Source organism: Varanus komodoensis, unplaced genomic scaffold (genome assembly GCF_004798865.1).
Source record: "Varanus komodoensis strain SLA01 unplaced genomic scaffold, ASM479886v1 scaffold1, whole genome shotgun sequence".
Classification (NCBI taxonomy): domain Eukaryota; kingdom Metazoa; phylum Chordata; class Lepidosauria; order Squamata; family Varanidae; genus Varanus; species Varanus komodoensis.
The window spans coordinates 80,610,829-80,634,529 of NW_025335268.1; the positions used below are offsets into that span (position 1 = coordinate 80,610,829).

Sequence of the window (23,701 nt, forward strand, 5' to 3'; positions counted from 1 at the left end):
TAGAATTTATTTCTAGCTAACCTTGCACAGGATCACACCCTTACACCTTGCAGAAGAAAGCACAGCAGACCTGCTTGACCAAACCAGACTTACAGCACCTGTTTCTTGCTGCAGGTTGGCCTTTTCCCAGGCTTTGGCCCCTACAGGTTTGTAGAAAACTAAAAGCAAAGTACTGAAAGCATCACCATTTCAGAGGCCCATTTTTTAAAAGCAGCATCAACAAAATCTTTAACAGTATCCACACTTCTTTTTTTTAGGGGGGGAGGTTGCTTTCATGCTCCCTCTCTAATGCAAAATCTTTCTGCCGTCCACCTTAACATGCATGCTTATGGTGAAGAAGCATGTAAAACCACCCTCAATTCCATCATCTAGCCACCGCACCTCACAAGGTTGTTTGCTTAGTTAGTATTGCCTTTACAGTTTGCCTTCTCCCCTGCTTCCTGCGATGATCAAAACGTGGAAAGCCCCCTTGGCATGCTACAACAAAATTGCAGAGGCAAAGCGTAGTGTAAACAATGCGTGAAGCGCACGACACGCAAAGGCGACGCGAATGCCAGTCCGTCTGTATGCCCTGTCCCTTTAAGGGAGAGCAGGAAACCAGCCGAACACGAGGAAGCTGCTGCGCTTCCTAAGTAAACGTGATAACTGGGGAAACGGCCTCGGCTCTGTGTTAGGAGAGGAGGCGGCAGGGCCAAGACCAAAGGAGGCAGGCAGGGGGAGTCGAGCAAAGGCCGCCCCGTCGTCTCCCCCTCCGCTGCGGTGCACATGACGGCGCCCAAGCTCCAGACAGCCCTCTTTCCGCCTTGAGTGACAGCGGGCTGCAACGGGGCTGGGCGGCTTCAATTAGAGTCGATCCGAAGGATCGTGGCGGAGCGAGCCTGAGTGGGCCCTCAGGGCAGGGTGGGTCGCTGGCTCGCGAGGTCTTTCCCAAGCGACTGCTGGAAGCCAGGGTAGGGAAAGGTGGGGCTACTGTGCATGGGTCTGGTTGCCCTTTATGCCGTCTCCCTGGCCGAGCAGCGGCCCTCCTGGCCTCCCTTCTGTTGAATCATTTCATCAGCCCTGCCGAAAGCCTGCCATTAGGACATCCGTAGGCGCCGGATCTAGGGTCTTCTGCGACCACGCATGGGCTGCCCCCTGGGGCCCCAGACCCTCTTCCAGGGAACCTCTGCGGAGCCGCTGGTTCATAATGGTCTGTGACCATCGCAGACCTAAGCAGTTATATTTTCATTCATCAAGAGGGCAGCAATGCACCAGATTGAAAATCAAGACAAAAGTAACTCTTTATAACAACAACAACAACTGTCATAGTTGTTGAGTTCTTAACTCAGATCTGACTTCAGAGCAGACGGGAAAAGTTTAAGCCGGAGGTCCTTCTTACAAATCATGAAGAGCCATAGCACTGACTTCATAATGGGCATTTTAAAATTCAGAGACACACACTTTTCTCCGATGGCTTTTTTTAGGCACTCAAGCAGGCTAGAAGGGATGCCTGAGTTCCAGACGGGGAACTTCAAAAGAGACAGAGAAGGGAGACTGGCCAGACCGGTTTCTGCTTGCACTCTGCCAGTTTTCAGCATGCTAGATCAATGTGGTGGGAATGATTTAAGTTCAGTTCCTTGACCAAGCTCATTAGATTTGTTAGCACTGGATAAAAGTGCTGGGTGGTTTAGCTAAATAAGTGGGAAATTATGATGCCTTAAATCTCTGGAATGCTGGCTCAGTCCTGGTCCTTGTTAGTAATGCCTTAATAACCAATTGTGACTGACACTAATGGGCGCTTGCCCTGTACAAGGCTGAGGCTTCTTGCTATCAGATCTCTCTCTCTCTCTCTCCTTATACTTTGCCTATTGAATCCAGATAAATAATAGGCAGTAGGATGATCAAACTTCCACTTTTTCTAAACATATTATCACACAATAACGCTGCAACTTGTGGTTATGATAGCATTGCTATTTTCTTCTTCTAGGCCTCCTGTGCCTTCAAAAGCGGTGTGACAGGCATCACTTTGATTGACAGTTTTCCCCTCTGTGCATTTTCTCCAAAAAGTTTGCATGTTGAATGCCTTCCTATTGAACAGCAGATAAAATGAAATGGTAATGTAATAGGTAATGAAAAGTTAATGCAATATTCTTTAAACCTCTGTGTGCTGTTCTTAAAATGCTGCAATGTACATTTTTCAGCTCTCTTGTTTGTGTCCTTCCGGCAGTACTTAAGATTTTTAAAGTGGAACGTCCTGATCGTGAACAATTTACTTTGATGTAAGCTGTATTATGGCTGATAGCTTTGGGAGTATATCATTAGGTTAATTAGGCTATAATCCTATGCAAACTGAAATGAGAGTAAATCCCACTGAAATAAATAAGATTTACATCTGAGTAGTCATGCACTGGATTGCACTGCATGTCTCTCTTAATATTTATGGGCTGTTCAACTGAGAAACTTTCTAGGTTTACTTTTTTCAGCTTAATCTACCTGAGAATACACTAATAAAACATTGTGTATGGTGCCTTGTCCTCCTTGAAGTAAGGGAAGAATAGAAATGTGATAAATAAAATATATGAATATGTCAGACGATAGAGTGGACCTAGAAATGTGTAGAAGCACATTCTTGTGAAATTCAATAATGGGCTCAGTATTGTCTCCTATCAGGTTTGAAAATCTTAAAAGCAAGCTACCTCATTATAATGATATTGTAGTTGTATGTTGATAGCAGTTCCATCTGTGTGTATCTTTGGTTCTGTCAGACTTCATATACCTCCCTTTTAAAAATGGTTCATACAGGATGGATTTAAACTAAAGTCATTAAATTCACAACAGTACATTCTGCTCTTAATGAAACAATACAACAGCAATGGGGTTGAAGGAAGGAGGGAGCAAATTGCTTTCTTGTAGCAAGGACTTCAACAGTGATGGATCCACTACTGAAAATGGCCTGTCTCTTTAGCCTGCCATCCTGATAGATCTTAGCTGGTGGGCTAGAGGATCTCAATGGCTCATATTTATAGACAGACAGGCTCATTAAGATGCAGGCAGTTCTTCAAAGAAGCTGCTCCCGAGCTATTTATTATTATTGCACTATAATTATATCTGCCTTTTCCCCTCTTATGAAGAACCCAAGCAAACTTACATAGTCTTCCACTCCATTTTGTCTTCACAACAAGAAGCCTGTAAAGTAGGTTAGGCTGAGAGTGAGTGGCTGGTCCAAAGACACCCAGTGAAGTAGAAGTGCAGTCTAGAAGTATAGCCTGAAGCACCTGATCCTGCCTAAACTTGGAAGCTAAGCAGGGTTGGGCCTGCTTGAAATTTGGATGGGTGAGCTAAAGTGTTGCTCAGAGAGCTCCCAGTATGGGTGGTATAGAAATGTAATCTAATAATAATATTAATAACAGAACTCAGTCTCCTTGGTACCCAGGCCAACAGTATAACCATCATGCCACATAGGCTCTCACCTGTACAGGTACCAGAACTTTGAGGTGGGCCTGGCAATCATGTCAGCCACAGTCCTGGGGTTATGCAGCCAATCTTCTTACCACAAAGCAAGTAAACAGCTGCACTCTGCAGCAGGCGAAGCTTCCAGCTGTCTTCCAGAGTGGCCCCAAGTGCACTGCAGTAGTGTAGTTTATATCCTCCAGATATGGGAGGCAGGTGGCAAATGCTAAAAATGATAAAAGGTGTTCTGGCCTTGTTGTTCAAAAGCATAAGGGACAAGATGACATCCCATAAGCCACAGGTCTTGTAATAGAACAGGAGTCTCCCAACTCCAGCACCTGGATGCTTTCCTCCAGGATTGACTGGAGCCCCTGTAATACCATGCCTTTAGGTCCTACTCACCCTGGCCAGACAGCCTTAGCAGGATGCCATAGCAGATGATGTTGGAGGTTGTTGAGAGCTCCTGGGAAACTAACAAGGTAGCACTCACCCCACTAGAGTGACTCAGGCTGTTTCTGCTCCACAACCATATCAGAAACCACACTGAAACCATTTGATTTAAAATAAATGTCCTTGTTTTTCATTGGCTTAAGTGCAATTTTGGGCCTGTAAGAAATAGTGCAGGAAGTGTTAAAAAACTATTCATCAGTGTTATGCTTTGTCTTCCCAAGCACGTTTGAGTCCCTGATCTTGAAACTGCTGTTTTGCTTAATTGGAGTCTTTGGCTTTAAATACGTTGATCCTCCTGCACAGTTAGTTCATTAGTCTGCAGTGTCCTGACAACTATTTATTGTTGCTTGTATGTGCTTTTCACCAGGTAACCTCAAGATGGAAACAAATATGCCTACAGCAATGTGTTTTCTACACTAAAATTGCCAGGCAGTTCTTTACGTGCCTTATCCTTTTTGTTGGGGGACAGCAAGATGTATCTTCTTTAAGCTTGTCCTGATATTATCTAAACTTAGAGGAATGTGGGCCAACAAATATATATATCGATTCCCAAGGCAATGGATTTATTTCAGGCACACTGGACTACACAGTACTCTGTTCCTTAAAATCCAGAAGTTTGGGAAAGATTCTGATCATTGTTGTATTTTACAAGCTTTCCGTGTTTTTTCCACAGACAGGGTGAGTATTCATCTACTTCTGAACTGCTATAGTTGTGCTTACAAACTTTTCTTCAGATGAAATGGAATACTCATTTAATTTAGAATGGGAGCAAGTACAGTTCCACCAATTCCAAGGGCCATGTTCAGTTTATTGATTTACTCTTAAGGTTTAGTACTGATGCATCAATTTGCATAAATGAGGCCTGAGTATATGTATTTTTTAAGGTACTATCCAAGGAATCTCCCTTTCATTTATTTGAATCTTGTCATATATGTGAAAATGTAATTTTGTAGAGGATGAACAATAAGAACATTTGTTGTGAAAAAATGAGTAGGTTTGGTGCCTTGGAGATCTAGAACTATGGAGTAGTAGAAGAATATAAAGCAGTTGATTCTTGCTGGCAGGAAACAAACACAGTCATCCTAAGTATACAAATGAGTATATGTAGGATTGTAGACTAAGACTAGCAGAGAAGGGGAAAGCAGTAGGAAGACAGCCAAAGATTTGGATAATTTTATTTAACATTGAAATAGAGTTTTTTATTGTGTGACAATAGTGACAATACTTTCAGCCTATGAGCTTGGTTCTACTTGCTTGGAAAAAGTGCCCATTGACATTAATTGAATTTCTTTCCACTCAATGCCCATGCCTGGAACTGGCTTTGCTGGATGAAAGCATGTGCCACATCTGTATCATACTGAGCAGAAACTAGAACTAACGAACTGTTTGTGCAACTAATGCAACATGTTACAATCTTGGAAACATTGTTTCTTCAGATTAAATCCTTGTTTTCTAGTACGAGCACACTGTAAAAAACCACAAGGACATATATCTTGCAATTATTGGGTGAAGAGTGTTTCCTTACTTAGCAGTGAAAGAAAGCTGACAATTTCCTTGCACTTCAGATTTTTTTAATAACACTGAAAGCAAAAAACGTGGCATTCTTTGTGGTTTTTATTATTTTGCTTTTGTAATTCAAAGACGCTAACTTTCTAATTGCATGTGCAGATCTCTCAAGTTCAGAATGAAAGGCTGATAATGGATATGGCAACATGTGCCAATGGCAAAGGAGGCAGTATTGTCGATGACAAAGCATTCAAGGAACCTCATGGTGGAAGACAGCATGAGATGGAAGGTATTCAGGAGCGTTATTCTCTTAGAACGCCAGTTGCCTTTAAACAGTAAGTGGGGAATCCTATGTCTGGTTAGACAGAAAGATGGCCCATAATTCCCAACAGGTTTTACCCAGTTGTACTGTCTAAACGTGCATAGGACTGCATCTTAAGCTACTTACACACACACACACACACACACACACACACACACACACACACACACACACAGATCTCTCCTTAAATGGAGAGCTAAATAGATCAGGCAACTACATTTTTCAATATTTATTTATTTAGTTAGTTAGTTAGTTAGTTAGTTAGTAAACTTCTATGCCGCCCCATTCGCCGAAGCCTCGGGGCAGCTTACAACAATAAATAAAACATATAATCATATAAAAACAATATAATTGGAAACACCCTGACCAAAGATATAAAATCAATAAATAAGCTAACAATTAAAATGCCGTTTAAATAAAAAGATATATGCATGTTCTCTTCCAACCAGGAGAGTTTATTCTTAACTGTGGTTAGTGAAAACAAGACAGTGTCAAAAACTAGGGTAGAAGTTGACCACGTTTCAGTAATCATCATTAATATTAACCGTAGATTGTCCAGGCTTGGATGCCACAACAAACTGCGATTAGTCAAAGGCAAGTGAAAGCTTCTGGACTCTTCTTTGTGGCTGTAGATACAGAGGATATGGCTGCAGGGGTGGGAAGCTGGTTGTGTACAAGCATAATATAAGCTAGAGACATCACATTCAATTTGATGTGAATGTAGCCAGTACTTAGACCTTTGTCAACAAGTATAAACTAACTGGGAATATGTATGCTAATGTATTTGCTAAAGATAAAATGTCAGTATTACAGAGACCATCCAATATTTGGTAAATGTTTATTATCTTGTACTTCTTCTTTTGAATACTCAGTTACATTTCCAGTTTTCAAAGACATAACCCAAATAATGCTACATAACACTTAGATGTCTGTCAATACTGAGGCTTTTGGAGATGCATAGCAATTCACTCATTAAAGTTTTGTTTGATTATTAAGAATGCATACAAATAGTAGCCAAATTTCAAGCAACACTGTAGCATAGTGATTAATAATTCTAAAAACTGTATTCCTAAGCTTTGCAGAAGCTGTATTCCTAATGCTATGCAGGAATATTCCTTAGCATACTCATTGAGTTAAAGTTTATAGTTGGGCTGAAATTCTGTTCCTGACCCAAGGACGAAACTGCTCAACACAGAAATACAAATTTAATACTTAAAATGTAATTGAGTAAGCACATGCTCAGGGTTCTATTTCTATTGATGTAAGCAATGGTGTACTAACATGCAAACTTATCTGGAACTAGATCAATTGAACATGGTCAGGTGCAAGTAAATATGAATAGAATTAAGTTAAAGTTAGTAAAACCTAGATAGCATGGCACAGATGCACATTTCTGTAAGTTATGAAAAGTATATAGAAAAAATAATTATGGATCAGAAAGAAGCCAAATATTATCTAGTTCTGCTATATATGGCCAACTTCTAGCCACTCTCCTTTTTCTACTGTGGTGGACTTCCTTCTGGCGCTACCTGCCAATAACTGCATCACCATAATGCAGCTATAAATTGAAGTAACCAGAATAGACTTAGAGAAAGAAGCATGAGCATCTAATGCAGCCTCTGATTAATTTACAGTGTACAATGTAATTGAATAAAAAACTGTTCAGGACAGTTCACTATCCAGCCCCAATTTAAATTCTCTCAGGGTCATTGACTCCTGAGGTAATGACCTCCTTGACATGACACAGCAACCCACCATGGGTAGTGAGTTATGGTTGGTTGTTCTGTTATCCAACTCCATACCACTTTCTTCAGGATGCTTGCATTTCTCCAACAAGCCACTCTGAAAACTCATGGACTGTTTCCGGGCAACACAATACCCATACTTAGGTCTTGAGTATCAGTTGAGTGTGAGTTTGAACTATGGATTGTTTAAATGTGGTGTTTGACCTGGGCCACATTAACAAGTTATGGTTTGATAAACGTGACCAAGCCTTGAAGAGAACCCATGATATTCATTGTTTGTTTGCAGCTAACAAACCAGGGTTTGTTAGTGTGACCGGGTACAAGCAACATGATAACCCATGTTCAAACAACAACCCATGGTTCAATGATAGCCTACACTCACCTTATATGCAATGGGTTATCATCTTGTGTGAACCCAGCATAGGATTTGTTTGGCATCTTGTCAGACTAGCACAACTTTCCCCACTATGAGTTGTGGGCAACAGTGAGCAAGCTGTTTGGCAAAGGTAACAAAAATAGCTTGCTGCTCTTGGTGAGCATGTCTGAACCATAATCAATTCCAGTTAACCCACCAGTTCCAAGGCAGCATGGTGGGCAACCATGAGTAGCTCACTGCAGGCCTGAGCCAAGATGAAGAGATGTTTTGGCTTGCTGTGCCCTTTCATCCCATTTCCCCCCTTTCCTTTCCTTTCTTTCTTTCTAGACCACTTTTTGTAAATGATAGCCATTTTCAAACAGCTTTTACTGTTACTCCGTTTCAGCTAGTGAAGTAAAATCCTCAGATACTCTTCTTCCTTCCTTTTACTGTTACGAATTATGTCATAGGTTTAAGCAAAATTCACTTCCCTGCAATTTCTGCCCACAGGGTCTGGTATGTACTCCATCTTCTGCATTACAGACCTTTAGATAGTCAAAGACAGCTCTCCTATATCCCATTGTTCTTGTATCCCTTACCTTTTTCTACTATAGCTGCTAGGACTTCATTTTCATTCTTGCTCCCAGCTCTAAGTATGCCGAGTAAATAGACACAGTAGCCTACATGTCTAGTGCAGAGTAGACCTACTACTTCTCATTATTTCTCAATGTTGCTGTTAATACACCCTAAAATAGCACTTGCTTTGTTAGCAGCAGCATCACATTGCTTGCTCGCATTCATCCTGTGTGCCACTAAGACACTAGATCCTTTGTATGCATACTGCCACTAAGGCAGATCTGCCCCATTCTCTGGGCCTTTGCTCAGGGCCTCTTTTTGAACCTAAATTGACTATTCTTGCTGAAATTTAACCTCCTTGATTTCAGCCTAGTGCTATAACCTGTTCAGATGTTTTGGTTCTTGGTTTTGGTTCGTGGTGTTCTGACATGGTAGCACATTCATTCATCTTAGCAATGGCTTTAGCAGTATGCCAGTCTAGGACTGTGAATCTAAAAATGCCATGTATGAATTGAACTTTGTTGATAGAACAGTTTTCGAAGTAAAAACATTGCCTTTATGTAACTTACTAACTAGGATCTGATTATTTAACTTGCTTATAAGTAATTCCATTTATCTTTTTATTGAATAATAGACTACAGTCTTAAGTGTTGAATACATGAAGTTTTAATTCTTTCCTGTAGTATTTCTGCTGTCTTTCTTTTTAAAAGATGGGGCTTTCTGGGACTCTCTTCAGACTTGTTTCATTCCCAGTTCCCTACAGCACCCTGACTACATAAAAGATTCATATTCTTCAATTACTTATCTCTTACATATTGCTTTACTTGCTTGTTACATAGTTAATTTGGTCTGCAGTCTGTCTCCTTTCTCAAAAGGAATTGGTAATTTATAATTTGGTGGGTAGATTTTTGCGTTGACGTAATATGCTTCTGTTAAATCTGAATAGATAGATAGCTGCTAAATCAGTGAAATGGCTGCCTTGAGTGCCAGTTTTTGGTAGAAATGTGGCATGGGAATGAATGAATGCATGAGCTAGCTGCTGTCTGCTAATCTTCTGGCCTCTACGGTTCCAGACAGACATAGGTAGGGAGAATGATTTAAGCCAAACTTAGTATTCTCATTTTCTTAGTATGCCTAACGAATTGCAGTTCCTCAACCAACAGTGGATGCGTCACTAAAGCCACCGTGGACAATGGATGGGACAGGACATACAACTTGAAGTCCGCATGTCATGGATCTATAACATTTCATCCCACAGGGGGACTCAATGAGTGCTTTTTGCTGCCCCCTGATACTGGAGAGTTGTGATGGAGTTCAACAAGCCTAAAATAATCTTGTTTACTGTGTCTCGACTATTAATCTTGAAAACATAATAGCATCCAATATTATTAGTTTTGCATTTATTTTATGCTATTTTTGAAGTTAAAACCTACAGAAAAAGAAGACAGTGAAATAAGTGGATTACATGAGGAAAATTATACATTTTTAAAAGGCGTATTATTCTAGTGGATTTGGTAAAGCAAGCAGCAGGCTTAGCTACAGGAAATATAATGATATACTTAATTAGATTTACGTGTCTTTTGAAGACATTTTCAGAGCTAATAGTATAGGAGGGAGAACCATATGCTATTTCATCCCCCTCCCCTGTTGCAGTTTATCTCTTTTGTCTTAATTCCAGTTTCTTTGTGTTTCCTTGCTGGTAAATTAAACTCAAATGAATTAGAACAGTAATATTAACCCACTGTTCTATTTAACACATTTTTAAAGTTCTGTATGCAAAATTAACAGAGAACATAATGCAAATATAGAAATAATCTGAAAGAATGTGTTGAAAGATGTTTCTGGTACTTTTTACAGACTTAACAGGAGGTTTCATATATATTTCTGACTAAATCAATGCCCGTTCTGTTATTTGGGTTTATTTTATTTAAATCTTTTTGTAACCATCCATCTCATACTGTATTCTTCTTACATATTTTTGCTGAACTATTGTGTTTTATGTAGTCTAACTTGAGGTGGAAAGTACACACTTTGACCACCTGGAAACTACAGACCTTCTCTTATCCTGGTAATAGGTATGAATGTGTAATGCACAATATAATGTCATTACATGTGAGTTTCCATACCACGTAATTGGCTGCCTCATGCAGGGATGGGAAGAAGTGTAATGTAATGATGGCTCATGGATATTGTGTTGTAAATATTACTTGAGGTGTGGGACTGCCCTCCCTTGATTTGCACAATCTCTGTTTTCAGACTTTATTTGCCATGGTCTGATTAATGTTGTCTTTTCTGATGCAGACTGTAATGTGTGCCTTCCCCCACTAAATTTAAATAAATATTCAAAATAATGTTGCCCCAGATTCCTAGGTAGCGTTTCTGAATAAAATGAAATATGTAAATACAGTAAGCTTTCCAGAGACTTTCAGCACAATCCACACAAGTAGGTCCTAATGTTTCCATTGGTGCTTAGGCCTATGAAATGGTATTGGATTACAGGTCTATAGTACAATCATATCCATTGGACATGATGAGTTCAGTGGGGCTCAATTCCATGGAAGCATGTTGCCTCCTGTTTAGTACTAAGTTCCATTGAACGCCACAGAACGTACTTCTGAATAGACATGCATAGGATTACACTGCAAGGCAACATTTTGGTAGTAGCTTGGAAGTGTAAGCATTTTAATGAGTGTCATCACTTCTAAAAGCCTTGGGAAATTACTGAAAGTACTGGGTATTTTTAGAACAATGTCTATTTGAAGAAGAGGCTAGATTGTGAGAGATTTAATTTTACATTGGATTAAAATTCACTTTGATAGTACTTTTGTATAGAAGAAACTAAAATTTTGGTTAGCAAAACTCAAATTATGCAACATTTTGTTGATTTATATTTTGAAGAATGTCAGACTTAATAATTGAATTTGTTTTAGGAATCTGAGGTGGCTTGTCACATTAAAAGTTGACTGTGTGCTGATTATTCTAGGTTTAAGTTAAGAATCAGACTGAGGTGTTTGAAGGGGCCAGGGATCTTAAATAATCCATGCTAAACTTCTTTCCACAGCAAAAATGAAACATCTCAACTTGTCATTTGCAGCCTGTGGGTTTCTGGGGATATACCACTTGGGGGCAGCATCTGCTCTGTACAGACATGGTAAGAAGGTATTGAAGGTTGTGAAGGCTTTTGCAGGAGCTTCTGCAGGATCTTTGATTGCCACTGTTCTTTTAACAGTGCCAGAAAATATAGAGGTAATTGGAAAAAGAAAATCTACTTTTGAAAAGATACTTTAAGCCTACTCATTTTAAGTTTTATCAACTCAAACTGTAACAACAGGACCTTTTGGTAACATATTCCAAACAAAACGTTTGATTGTAACCATGGAGTTTTAGAAAGCATTCTTTGTGTTTATGCTATTTCTGTTGCTTATCTGGTATATTAAAAGAGCATACAGAACGAAATGGACAATGTTGGTGAAAAGTTTTTTCTTGACATTGATACAATGGCTTCTATAATTTTATTCAAGCACTTTTAATAGCATGTACCTAGGAGTATGTGTTTTTGAAGATTTGTTATGTGGTTAAGAAGGAGAATTTGAGGATAGGTATATAATAAATTCTGTCAATCCAGTCTTTTAAAATATTTACTATAAAAGCATTATATGTCAACCCAAAGCTAAGATAGGCTGCTAGTCATAGCAAGTATAATAGGAAATTGGCAGCATTCTGTCACTAAGAAATGAAAAGAGTATCATGCAATTTGTTATTATCAACTTCATCGATTTGTATCTGATAAAACTAAGAAACCAAATAATCTGTGGGAAAAACCTGGTGGCATGAATGCTATTACTGCATTGTCTTGCATATCTGTGGAAACCAGCAGTGAATGGTGAGGTGTTTTCCCTGGCAAAATATTTCTATGACTACACAGTTCAAGACAAATGCTTCTTTCTTTAAAATGTTATGTAATAATGTAGGGTTTTTCCCTTTCCCTTTCAGTTGCTTCAATACTGCTATTGTTTTTCACTGAACCTGAACAGCAAAATATTATATCTGATCAGAATTTATCTATTGATCTTGTCATTTGACCAAATAATAAGAATAAATAAAGTCTTATAACCCTTGTTTCCCTGTACCATATTTTCCCCTCATCACTACTGCCAGTTGACTTAGTCAAAGCACTGGTGAGATCACCACTGTTTAAAGAATTTTCTCTTAAATTTCCACTACCATGGGTAAAGCCCATATGTTCTCTGCAGCTGTTTAAACTCATGTTTGCATTTTTATCACCATTCATCTTAGCAGATTGCATCTAGTTTCTAGCATTAAAAATAACTGAAAGTGGTCAACTACAGTTTTCAGAGCTTTAAATCTGCCTGATTATTTCGCTAGAGTCAAAGATTTTTGTTTTCTTGTGAAGATGGTTTCTGTTTGTTTGCTGTTTGCATTAGGTAGAATTTAATTACAGTATATTTCAGTAAAATTAGAGATGTTTTGTTAAATGAAAATAACATTAGTATCTTTTAAGAATACTCCTATAATGGAAGTCCTAAATGTATGAGATTCAAAGATAATGCTAAAAATTGGCTGGCTATTTCTAGTTGGTGTATTTATTTGGTGAACAAGAGAAGGATGAGAACTAAGTTTTGTAGAGTTTATAAGAACTAGATAGATGAGGTATTACCCGCATTTGGACACTGCAATTAACCATGGTTTCTCATGATGGGAAAGAACTGAGCCTCCATTAGGGCCTTTCTCATCTCCTCTCGCGTTTTCTGACACAGCTGTGAAGAGGATTGCAGGAACTTCTGCGTTCAGTTTTGGTTAACTGAAGTTTGTCATGTCGTCTTAACCTGGAGGAGCAGGAAGGCACAAACTTGCTTGGAGGTTAAGATGGTTCCTGTCATGATAAGCTGTGGCAGGAGTAGGCAACCTGGGGCCTTCAGATGTTTTTGAGCATAACTCCCCTAAGCTCCAGCTGGCATGACGAATGGCCAGTTATGTGGATTGTACATGGGAGATGCTGTTTTACCTATCCCTGAACTATGGCTTACTGTGGCATCAGCCACTGTGGGAATCTTGCTCTTTTTTAAGCTATGGTTAAGATGAGCCTGAATTCTGTTTTGTTTATCCGTAATGATAGCACAGCAGAAGTTGTTTTGCAGGTAGCCATCCTGATGCATAGGGCTTCCCCTTATCCTTCATGAACGGGAACACATTTGTGTGCATAATAAAGAGATGTGTCATCACTGTAAAGGGATGTGATGCACATTTATATAGTTTTGAAGATTCCTCTTTTTTCAGGCAGGCTCAAAGACCACTTAAACCTATTTAACGTATTCATATTAAGTGTTTATCGAACTCTGATAAATCTGTATTTTCATACATAAGTATAAAGCAGTAATTATGGAAAAAACATTTTTCAGGAATGTACAAAAATCACCTACGAATTTGCGGAAGAGACTAGGAAACTATATTTTGGTGCATTGACACCAGGCTATGACTTCATGACAAAACTTAGGTAGGCATTTTCACAAATATACTTTTCAAATTGGTTTCATACAGAACCTTATGGAATGCTATTGAAGAGATTCTGTGTAGATGGCTTGTTCTTGTAGCAAGTGTGGGGAAACAGAGCATTATTTTCTTCCTAAATTATTTAGAAGGTATTTAATTATTAAGCCTGACTAATGTTTATCATTCTATTTTTTTTCTTTCCTGTAGGGGATGCATTGATTTGATTCTCCCTTCTAATGCTCATGAGATAGCAGAAAATCGCCTCTTTGTATCAGTCACTAGCACTAAAAATGGAAAAAATCATTTGCTTTCAAATTTTGCCTCCAGGGAGGATCTTGTAAAGGTAGGAGAGTTGCGTATTGCTTTTATAGATGAAATGCATGACTGTCTCCAGGGCTTGTGTGCTTGGATTTTATTAACAATGGCCTGAGAATTCTTCATTTTATTCATTTGAGTAACTTCATGGCTTTTAGAAGTATTGCTGACATGCTTAAAGTAAGAGTGATGTGACCTAATATTTCCACAAGTTTTAGCAACTGGCCTTTGTTTGTTCATGAAAAAAGCTAATAACCCATTGATGATCTGTGCATGTGTCTGGGAGAGAGAGAGAGAGTGCTCCATGCTAGGAGTTTAAGGGCTTCTTTATGTCTAAACATGCTTAGAATTATGCATTAGGTAAGTAACAGTTTTTATCTCAACCACAATGATAGGTGGAATCCAAGACAGAACTTGAAAAGACAGGAACACAGAAAGTCACCTTATGTTGAGTGAGACCATTGGTGCATCCAGCCCAGCATTACTGATGTCACCTGGCAGTGGTTCTCCAGGGTTTCTCCACAGGAGCCCTTCTTAGTCTTAAGGAGAGATTGAAAAGATTGATCCAAAGATTTTCTGCATGCGAAGCACATGCTCTGTCGCCATGCCAAAGCCCCCCCCCCTTCTGTTTTGAATGAAATGAAGAGAAGAGTTGGAAGAGAATGTCAGCCTGGTCTTTTGTACAGAAATAGACTTCTGCACAGCAAACCACTGCAGAGCTTCATCCACATCATAATGGTCATCCAGAGCTGACTGCACAAATACTTTTTGCAGATGGAAATGTAAACTAAAGCAGCATGTTGTGTATGAATAGAGCTAGTTGGAGGACTATATTTATAATCTCAAGCAAGTTCCTAATGATTTGCATAGAGTGATAGCTTCTTTGTTTCCCCAGCATTTATGTAAATCCTGACAGTAGTAGTTAGCAGAGGAAATACTGATGGTGAGTAGAGATCAGGTACTTTGTTATAGCATTGCATTGCTGTGAGATTCTGGGAGAAGGCTAGGCCAGGGCTGAGAGGTGAAGTTCAGTGTCCCTCAAATCCTCATCTAGTATTTTAATTCTCCTTTTAAATTTTATTCACTCCATTGATGAGATTTTGAACATTGAAGTGGTGTTGCTTTCTTAGTTCTTGAAGATATAAATTTAAAAGCATAGTTCTCCACCAAAATCTATTGCTTTAGATAATAAGCTGTAGTATGTGTTTGCTACAAGTAACCTGGTTACTTTTTGTTCATAGAAAGTGTGCTGTGGTCCAGAACAAAGAGAATCAGGGAAACATTCAAGAGAACATCTTTAAAGCATTACAAAGTGTACTAGTGTTTTCAAGTACATTCAGTTCATTTCCCAGAACTGTTTCTATCCAAGCTGGAAATTTTAAGATCCACTATGTAACTTGAAGGATTGGTGCCTGAGTTCTTTTTCTTCCTCCTTTCCTATCTCCTTTTGCTTTTGTGTCTTGTACCTTATGTTATAAGTTTGCTTGTGAGGAGGGACTACTGTTTATTATAGGTTTTTATTGATTTATATAAGCTGCTCTGAAATCTTGTAATAGAGCTGGGTAAATACTATACATAACTAAAACAAATTAAACTTACTTAGTCCAGGCATAATTCTGGTGAGACACCACTGTACAAACTCATTTTTTCAATTTGTAGAGACCCAAATTTTGCATAAATCTGAAATTAACTGTCAGAAAATTCAAGATAGTCACACTGAAGCATGTGCATATGCAGTAAGAGGAAGATGCTTTCATATTCCTCATATTGTATGCTACAACAAGAACAGCAATTTGAGTTGGCCCTTACTTGTGCAGCTTTTGCTAGAGACAGACAGTTCTTGGCTCCAATACCTCCTTGTGCAGGTATTTTATGTAATTTCCAGAAGCTGAATGCATACCTATACCTCACTGAGCCACTTTTGGCTGTTTGGCTTAAGTGGAACAAGTTTCCAAGGGTCATATATCCCTAGCTGCAAGAAGAAGTACGGAAACACACTTCTATCTTAGTTGAACTGCAGCTTGACCTGTTACTTGAACCCAATATACTGTGATTAATCTTACATATATATTGCTGAAATAATCCCGTTTCTTATGTTTCTTGTTCTAAGAAACCATAGTTAAGCTTAACCACATTTTAAGATTCGGATGTAATGATAGTTGGTTGTTAATTTTAAAAAGAAGCAGAAGCCTGTCATCTCTTCATGAGCTCATCAGAGAAGGAGAGGAAAAGGAAACACATAAGCCTAAGCTTGCCTCTGTTATAGTAAATCATGGTTTAGTACTACATGTGGCTCTTCCTATTTTTGGCCACTGGAAATAAATAAGGAATATAAACTAAAACATGGATTGCAATAGTATTATGATTTGATATTTAATAAGGATTAATCTAGGCAAAAAGGCACTTTTAATACTTCAAAATATTTATGTTATTTGTTTTTTTCCTTTTTGCTCAGGCCCTGCTTGCAAGCAGTTTCATTCCTCTGTATGCTGGATTCAGTGCTGTGGATTATAAAGGACAGGTCTGTGTGGCTGAACTTTGTATATATTATAGATGTTAACAGTTTCATGTATACAGTGAAAGTTACAATCCTAGTCATGCTGATCAGATACAGCAGAAACAATCTCTACAACTTGAAGGCAAGATGGTGGCCTCTAAAACCCAGTTCCTTATGGTTGTGCTTCAAGAGTTGCTGTTGTAACACCGGCAGCAATCATATCAGGTTCCTGGATCCTGTGGTTAACATCCTACGAGCATCTTGCTTCTAGTGGTACCTGATGCTGGTCATCATCTGCATGACCCATGTGATATTATTGATATTTCTGCATGCTTCAATGGGATATTAGTCATGGAAAAAAGAGTATTTCCTTCTTTACTGCCAAACCACAGATATAACATGGGAACTGGAACATATAGAAAAGAAAATTGCAGTAGGATAAATTTGTCATATTGTGATGCTGCAGAAGTAATAAAAGCTATATCTGCCAAACATCCTTCTGTGCAGCTATTAAAGATACAGGAACTTTGTCCTCTGCTACATAGGATCACCCTAATTGAAAGCAGCCATGCTCTAAGGCTAAGACCATATGTTTTACTCTGGGTAGAGCAAGTGCCATTGGTCTGATTCACACACAATGATGGTTCAGATATTTTTTTTAACCCTGGATTGCTGTGAATGATCCAGCCTACTGGTTCACATGGCTTGATTTATGCCCACTGCCAGTAGTAGATACACTAAAAAACCCTGGGTTATTTAGGGTAATGTCCAAGAATGGACCTTTGGTTCGCCTCTTCTAACAAGAGAGAATTCATTCCCAGAGTTAAACTTTGTTGAAGAGAGACAACCAGTAGCCCAGGTTTTGATGTCCATCTTAACAACTCTGGGCTGGAATGCCTCTGCATTCCGAAGCCAGCTGGGAACAATTGAGTCAGGTGAGGTAGCCTAATACTTAACACAGGATTTAAGAAGAACCTGGTTTTTGGATATGCTCAAATTGGGGCATTGACCCCTTTGTATCTAATATGGCACAAAGAACCATGTGAGATTACATACATGGTTCAAGGCAGCACTCTTTACAGATGCTTGTTTGTTTGTTGTATGAAGGGTTAGGATTAGGACGTCACTGTTTTTCCCTCTTTGCCTTTGGTGGGATTTCTCTTTGGCTTCAAGAGATCTCTTTCCAGCTCTACACTAACCAACAGATACAGCTTTTCAGTACAAAAAACTCCTATGAACTGGACTTCTTTTACAATAAGCACAGGCAGTTCTGGGTCCTTATGCAACTTCACGGCCTAGAAGAAGAGTACAAACTTACTCATTCCCCCATCTGATTATGCTTCCTGTGGTTCCTGCAGCAATGCATGGTACTCTGAAATGCATGAGCCTATAGTTACATAAATTTAGATATTGGAATTAACTTGTCGATGTATATGCCATTAAGTTTAGCCTTCATATTTGATGTGATGCATTTTAGGAGGATTTTAGTGACACACTATTTTGCAATATCACTTTTACTTGTAATATATATGTGAATTACTAGAAATAATGTTCGCAATGTTTGCAACAGGCTCTGAATTGTTAAGAAATATGCTTGACAATAAGGGAAGAAAGTGTGGTAAATGTTTTCTTGGAAGGAAAAATGCTGTCCCACTGAGCTTAACTATGTTTGCTGCTTCAACCACAGTTGAGGAGTGGTGGAGGGTTCCAAGCACCAAAGCTCATTTGTTGTTGGGGATGCTAGATACATCCTCAGTGTCTGGCTCATTTACCTCTTTGGTTCTGCCACAATAGTCCAGGCTTTGGTCCCATAAAACCAAAAGAAGAACCATGTCAAATCAGACTAAGGGTCTATCTAGTCCAGCATGCTGTTCACACTGCGGCCAGTGTCAGGATAGAGGATGTGTTTTCACATTCCAGTCACAGCTGGTGACAGATTTTAAGAACTGAGCAACACAAGACAAATCCCGCTGGATCAGACCAAGGGGCCATCTAGTTCGGCATCCTGTTCACCAGTAACCAACCAGCTGCCCATGGGAGACCTACAGATAGGATATAATGGCATTAGCACCCTCCTGCTCCTGTTCCTCAGCAAGGGGGAAATTCTGCTTCTGAAACTGGGGGAATCTGAAACCTTCATGACTAAGTAGCCTTATCCTCAGTCAGTTTGTCTAATCCCCTTTTACAGGCACTGAACTGGGTGGACATCACTACATCTTGTGGTGGTGAATGCTATAGCTTGACTTCCTGTGTGAAGAAGTGCTTCCTTTTGACTGTCTTGAATCTCACACCAATCAGCTTTATAGGATAATCAGGTTCTAGTACCATAAAAAACAGACCATCTCATCATCTGGATTTAGATGTTTAAACCTAATCAGCTCTTTTCACAATCCTTTCTTGAAATACTGCCTTTGACTGTATAGATGCCAAGAAGCAGCAGGTCTTAAACAAGAACAGGGGGCCTTTGGATGTTTTCTGACGTTTGGAAGCAATCTGACATATTTTTTTTAACTTGCATTGCAAGATAGTTTGCTAGTCTTCACATTATTAACTGAAATTGTGCACTGTTGCTTATCTTGTGTACCAATTGAGGATATTAATTGATGTTCAGATTCAAAATTTTTTTAAAGCAATATAGATAGAACCACCTCTGAACTTCAGGCTCTGGTTTGGATCTGTTCATCAGTCCAAATTCCCCATCCAGGAATTCAGTTATCTTACTGAACTCATTATGCTTTATTGACCCCAAGATGGACTGCTGGCAACCAACTCATAAAGCTTCTGTCCCACTCTGATAGACTCCAATGAATCATACATATCTTGTAACATTCTACAGACAATATAATTTGAGGGGCATCTTCAGTGCTGAGAGAATAAAGAAGGTGATAGGATCAGTCAAGAAATCCGGGAAGTCTAGACTAAGGATGTCTTGTTGTATTCTGTGAACTGTCTAAAGAGCTTTGGCCACTGGTCAGTATATCAATGCAGTAAGTTAATAAATAATGAGAACTAAATGTTTTATGACATACTTTACAGAAAGAAACTGTTGAAATTGTTGCAAAAGACTGTCTCTCATTAGTATCCCAAAAGGGGATGTTGAGGCATCATAACAAGAAATTGCACACCAAGATAGTTTTGAATAAACTATTAAGCATATATGCTCACTAGGATAGCAACTTTACAAAGGCTGGACAAAAAAGCAGCTTCAATATTGACAACACGTTATCATGTTCTTCTTTTTCTTTCTTCTCCTTCCTTCCTCCTCCTCCTCCTCCTCCTCCTCCTCTTAGAAATGGGTTGATGGTGGCTTAACCAATGGCCTCCCTATCCTGCCATGTGGCAGAACTGTAACAGTGTCTCCATTTTGCGGTCGATTTGACATCTGCCCACAAGAAAAAGGACACATGGATATCTATGCTAAAGTTGCAAATCAAGACATAATGGTGAGTTGTGCAACTGAAGTGGCATGTGCCATAGCTTCAGCAAAATAGTCTACATAGGGAGGCAAATATATGTTTCTAGGCATTTAACTTTTCTTTAAAAAGCCTCTCTTATTCCTAATATGAAGGATAAATAGATCACTCAGATACAAGAATTAAACAATTTTCATTAAGAAAAATCAAGCCTGTGCTTTTGTGAAAGTTTGATGCTTTTCTTAATGTTATACATCTTCAAGACTGGGTAAGCTACCAATTTAAAAAGAACAAATGATGAAATAAAAATGCTTAAAAGTTGTTCATGTTTAAGGTCTTCTTTCGAGCAACCTGCTAAGTGCAAATGGAGGACTGTATATTTAAAGTAGCCATAGAGGTAATGAGAAGTTTTGCATGAAACTTTAATAGCCCTTAAGTTTGGTATGCATTGTACTTGGACTTGCTTTTTATTTGGCTGAGGAGTGGTAAATCTATGTTTTGTTCCATAAGTCAGTTGCATTGCATTTCCACATTAACCTGTGAGCATTACTTTTTGAAAATGCATATTGCAATATATAGCTAAATGTCCACATTTAAATATGTATTTATTTTCAAAATACATTGAAGGTATAAGTCTGTGCATGTTTAGACAGAAATAAGTTCTGAAGTCCCCACCAGCATGGCCAGCCAGGAAATGCTGGGAAGATTAGGACTATTTTCTGTCTAAAAAATATGTAAAAGATTGCACTTTAAATACATATTTAGATGTACATTTTAGCACCAGAGGACACTGCAATATTTAGAGAATCCAGTAGATATCTGCATTCCAATGTGCATACACAGAGCATACATTTAACTATATTAATTATACATAAATGTCAGTAAGGTTTACCAAATATCAATGTATGTATCCATTTAAAAGCAGTGTCATTTACCACCTATTCAAATATTGAAAATGTTCTTAGCTTCCCAATTCATTACTTTATGAGAAGTGAGTAGGTATCCTTCCAATGTTATATTAGTAGTCTTCTAGCTATCAAAAGAGTGTGGAAAATCCATTTACATTGAATGTGCAATAAGACCATGGGCATCAGTGAACATGAAAGATGCACACTTTTGTCTGTATTATAACCTCCTCCCAAAAAGACGTGACTTCTAGACAGTGCCAAAATATATGATTAAAGGAAACATTCCTCAGTGATTAGCCAACTTAGGTAAACTGAAAAGGCATCATAGTACATAAGAGTTCTTGTTGAATAAGATGTAACCCAGGGGCCATTGAAGCTTCAGATGTAGAATCTAAAGTGACAATCCATTGATGAGAAGAACAGTAAAATCCAATCTCCTTTTCCATTCTTGCTTAAGATGTTGTATATCATATTTATTCACTGATAATAAGTATTTGTAAACATGGCCTGTACGAGCTTATTACCTCAAAGTAAAGCTAACCCAAACAGAAAAACATTACGAGCACTTCATCTGTCTTGCTTCTTGGTTGCAGTTGTCTACAGCCAACTTCAAAAGGTTTCAACAGGCTCTATTTCCACCAAGCCAGGAAAAAATGGAATTACTGTACCAAGATGGATATGAACACACCATTAATTTTTTATTGAAGGAAAACTGGTTTGAATAGAGTATATGTGCCCAAAGTTAATGAAGTCTGATGGCAGTCAGAACAAAGCTAGAAACACTCTGCAGAGCCCAATGGATTGCTGTCAGAATTTCTGTTTATGTAGAACGAATGCCATAGGAATTGCATCTGTTGCTACCAAACAACTGTTAATATGTAGACACATTGGATGGAATTTGTAAATGGTTCACGTGCATTGGAATTGTACTCCTATAGTAAGAGGATATGCTTTTAAGAGAAGATCAAATGAACAAAAATCAAAGGCTTTTTGCGGACTGTATGATTTTAGTACACTATGCAACAATAGTTCAAGGAATGCTGAAATAAGACTTGCCAGCATTAATTGCATTTGAGATATATGTTCACATTGTGGTCCAAAAATATACATTGTCTTCAGAGAGCTAAATATTCACATTTTTTTCAAGTAATCCTATTTGTGTGTGCCCATTAATTGACTTATTCATTTTGGTTTTAAAATCTGTTCCTGTCCCCACAGTAGTGTACACTCAAGCATAAATTCTAATTATAAAGAGACTGTGGGAGACAGAACAGCTTAATTGCGTATCTTTTAATTGTTATGCATATGTGTTTACCCATTACTACATCTTGTTCTTCAAATATGTTGCATAACTTTTAACATTTTGTTTGCATAGTATAGTGTTTCAGAATGCTAAAACTTGTTTGCTGTCATACAAAATTCATTGCAGAGAGGGAGAGTAGAATTAAAAAATGGTGGCGACAGTGAGATGGATCCAATCCCAAATTCAGACCAGAACAAATCCTGATGATGTATGAAGCATATTAAAGCAGTCCTTTCCCACAAAACTCCAAAAGAGAGAATTGGTCATAAATACCCAAATTGCAGAGATGGCCAAAGGATTTTTAAACTGTTAGGAACCCACAGGGTTTAAGGTTTCCATTTCTAATTGTGGTGGCAGTACAATGTAAGAAAAAGATTTATTCTGGTTTGATTGTATATGAAAACATCAATTTATTGAATTGGCAATATTTTGAATAAATGCTTGTTTTATTGCAGATCTTTTGGAATATTTTCCATCATTTAGTTGCCTATTATTTCTCCTGAATGACTGACCCAGATATCATAATTGAAACATACAGTAATTAAGCACAGAACAAAATCATGTGCTCAGCCACTGCTGAGTATACAGAAAATCTTACTGTTCATGTAACTACTTCTGTTGAAGAGCAGTTTTTCTCTTCATAAATAGCACAAGTTGCAAATGAAGTTCTGACTATGCCCCAAGCTCTTCACATACATTTATTACTTCTATACGTTACTGCTATGGTCAAGGGTTTATTTATTTATTTGTATATAAGCCTATCTTCACAAATGGGAATTAATTCTAGGAATGAGAGGCCTTCCCTCTGTTTAACCTTACTGCTGTTTCCTCCACTCTGCATTCTGCTCCACCTGAATGCTGATAGCACAGTCATTTCTAAAACTAATTCCAGAATCAGTGCATGGGTGCAAGCCTTAGCATTCAGATCCTTCTTTACATTACAGGTGTGGCTTGGTAAAAGAAGCACACAAAAAGAATCTTGCTGTAAGCCTGTATGTGAAAGCATCAGGATTCTTCTGTATGGTTTTATCGAGTGCTTTCCTAGTACCCAGTAAAAACACTGCAGAAAAGTCTTTGTACATTTAGTTCTTATTTTAAGATATTTTAATGTCACTTTTCAGGACTAAAGTGTTCCATCAAAGTAGCTTACAATCAGGAATAGTATCAATTTGGCTTTTTTGTACTGCTTTATCACTGAAAGCAAGCATATTAGTTACACTGCAAAAAGAGTCTTCATGCAATTATTCATATAATCCTTGCAAGTTAGATAAAACATAGCAAAGCTATACATATTGGAATATTGTTCATTAAGAGAAGATCTGCATCTGAAGTTTCTAGTGAGAAATTCAACACCAGTATTTTTCGATCGAG

At 38.4% G+C, this 23,701-nt stretch overlaps 1 protein-coding gene across 7 annotated transcripts; it reads left to right on the top strand.

Moving 5' to 3' along the window:
- The first annotated feature begins 697 nt into the window (after nucleotides 1-697).
- PNPLA4 (patatin like phospholipase domain containing 4) lies at nucleotides 698-22,784 on the top strand. Of its 7 annotated transcripts, none has more exons than XM_044432509.1 (10): nucleotides 701-950; nucleotides 1,967-2,105; nucleotides 4,247-4,557; nucleotides 5,548-5,674; nucleotides 11,445-11,629; nucleotides 13,804-13,898; nucleotides 14,102-14,237; nucleotides 16,665-16,730; nucleotides 19,997-20,149; nucleotides 21,621-22,784. In XM_044432509.1, exons 3-10 carry the CDS (start codon nucleotides 4,399-4,401, stop codon nucleotides 21,750-21,752), a joined length of 1,053 nt encoding a protein of 350 aa, XP_044288444.1. In that variant the 5' UTR covers nucleotides 701-950; nucleotides 1,967-2,105; nucleotides 4,247-4,398; the 3' UTR covers nucleotides 21,753-22,784. The 7 variants fall into 7 exon arrangements, with proteins under 7 accessions (XP_044288481.1, XP_044288444.1, XP_044288453.1 ...); XM_044432518.1 differs by having other exon boundaries at nucleotides 1,967-2,093; XM_044432527.1 differs by having other exon boundaries at nucleotides 701-900.
- Nucleotides 22,785-23,701: the final 917 nt, after the last annotated feature.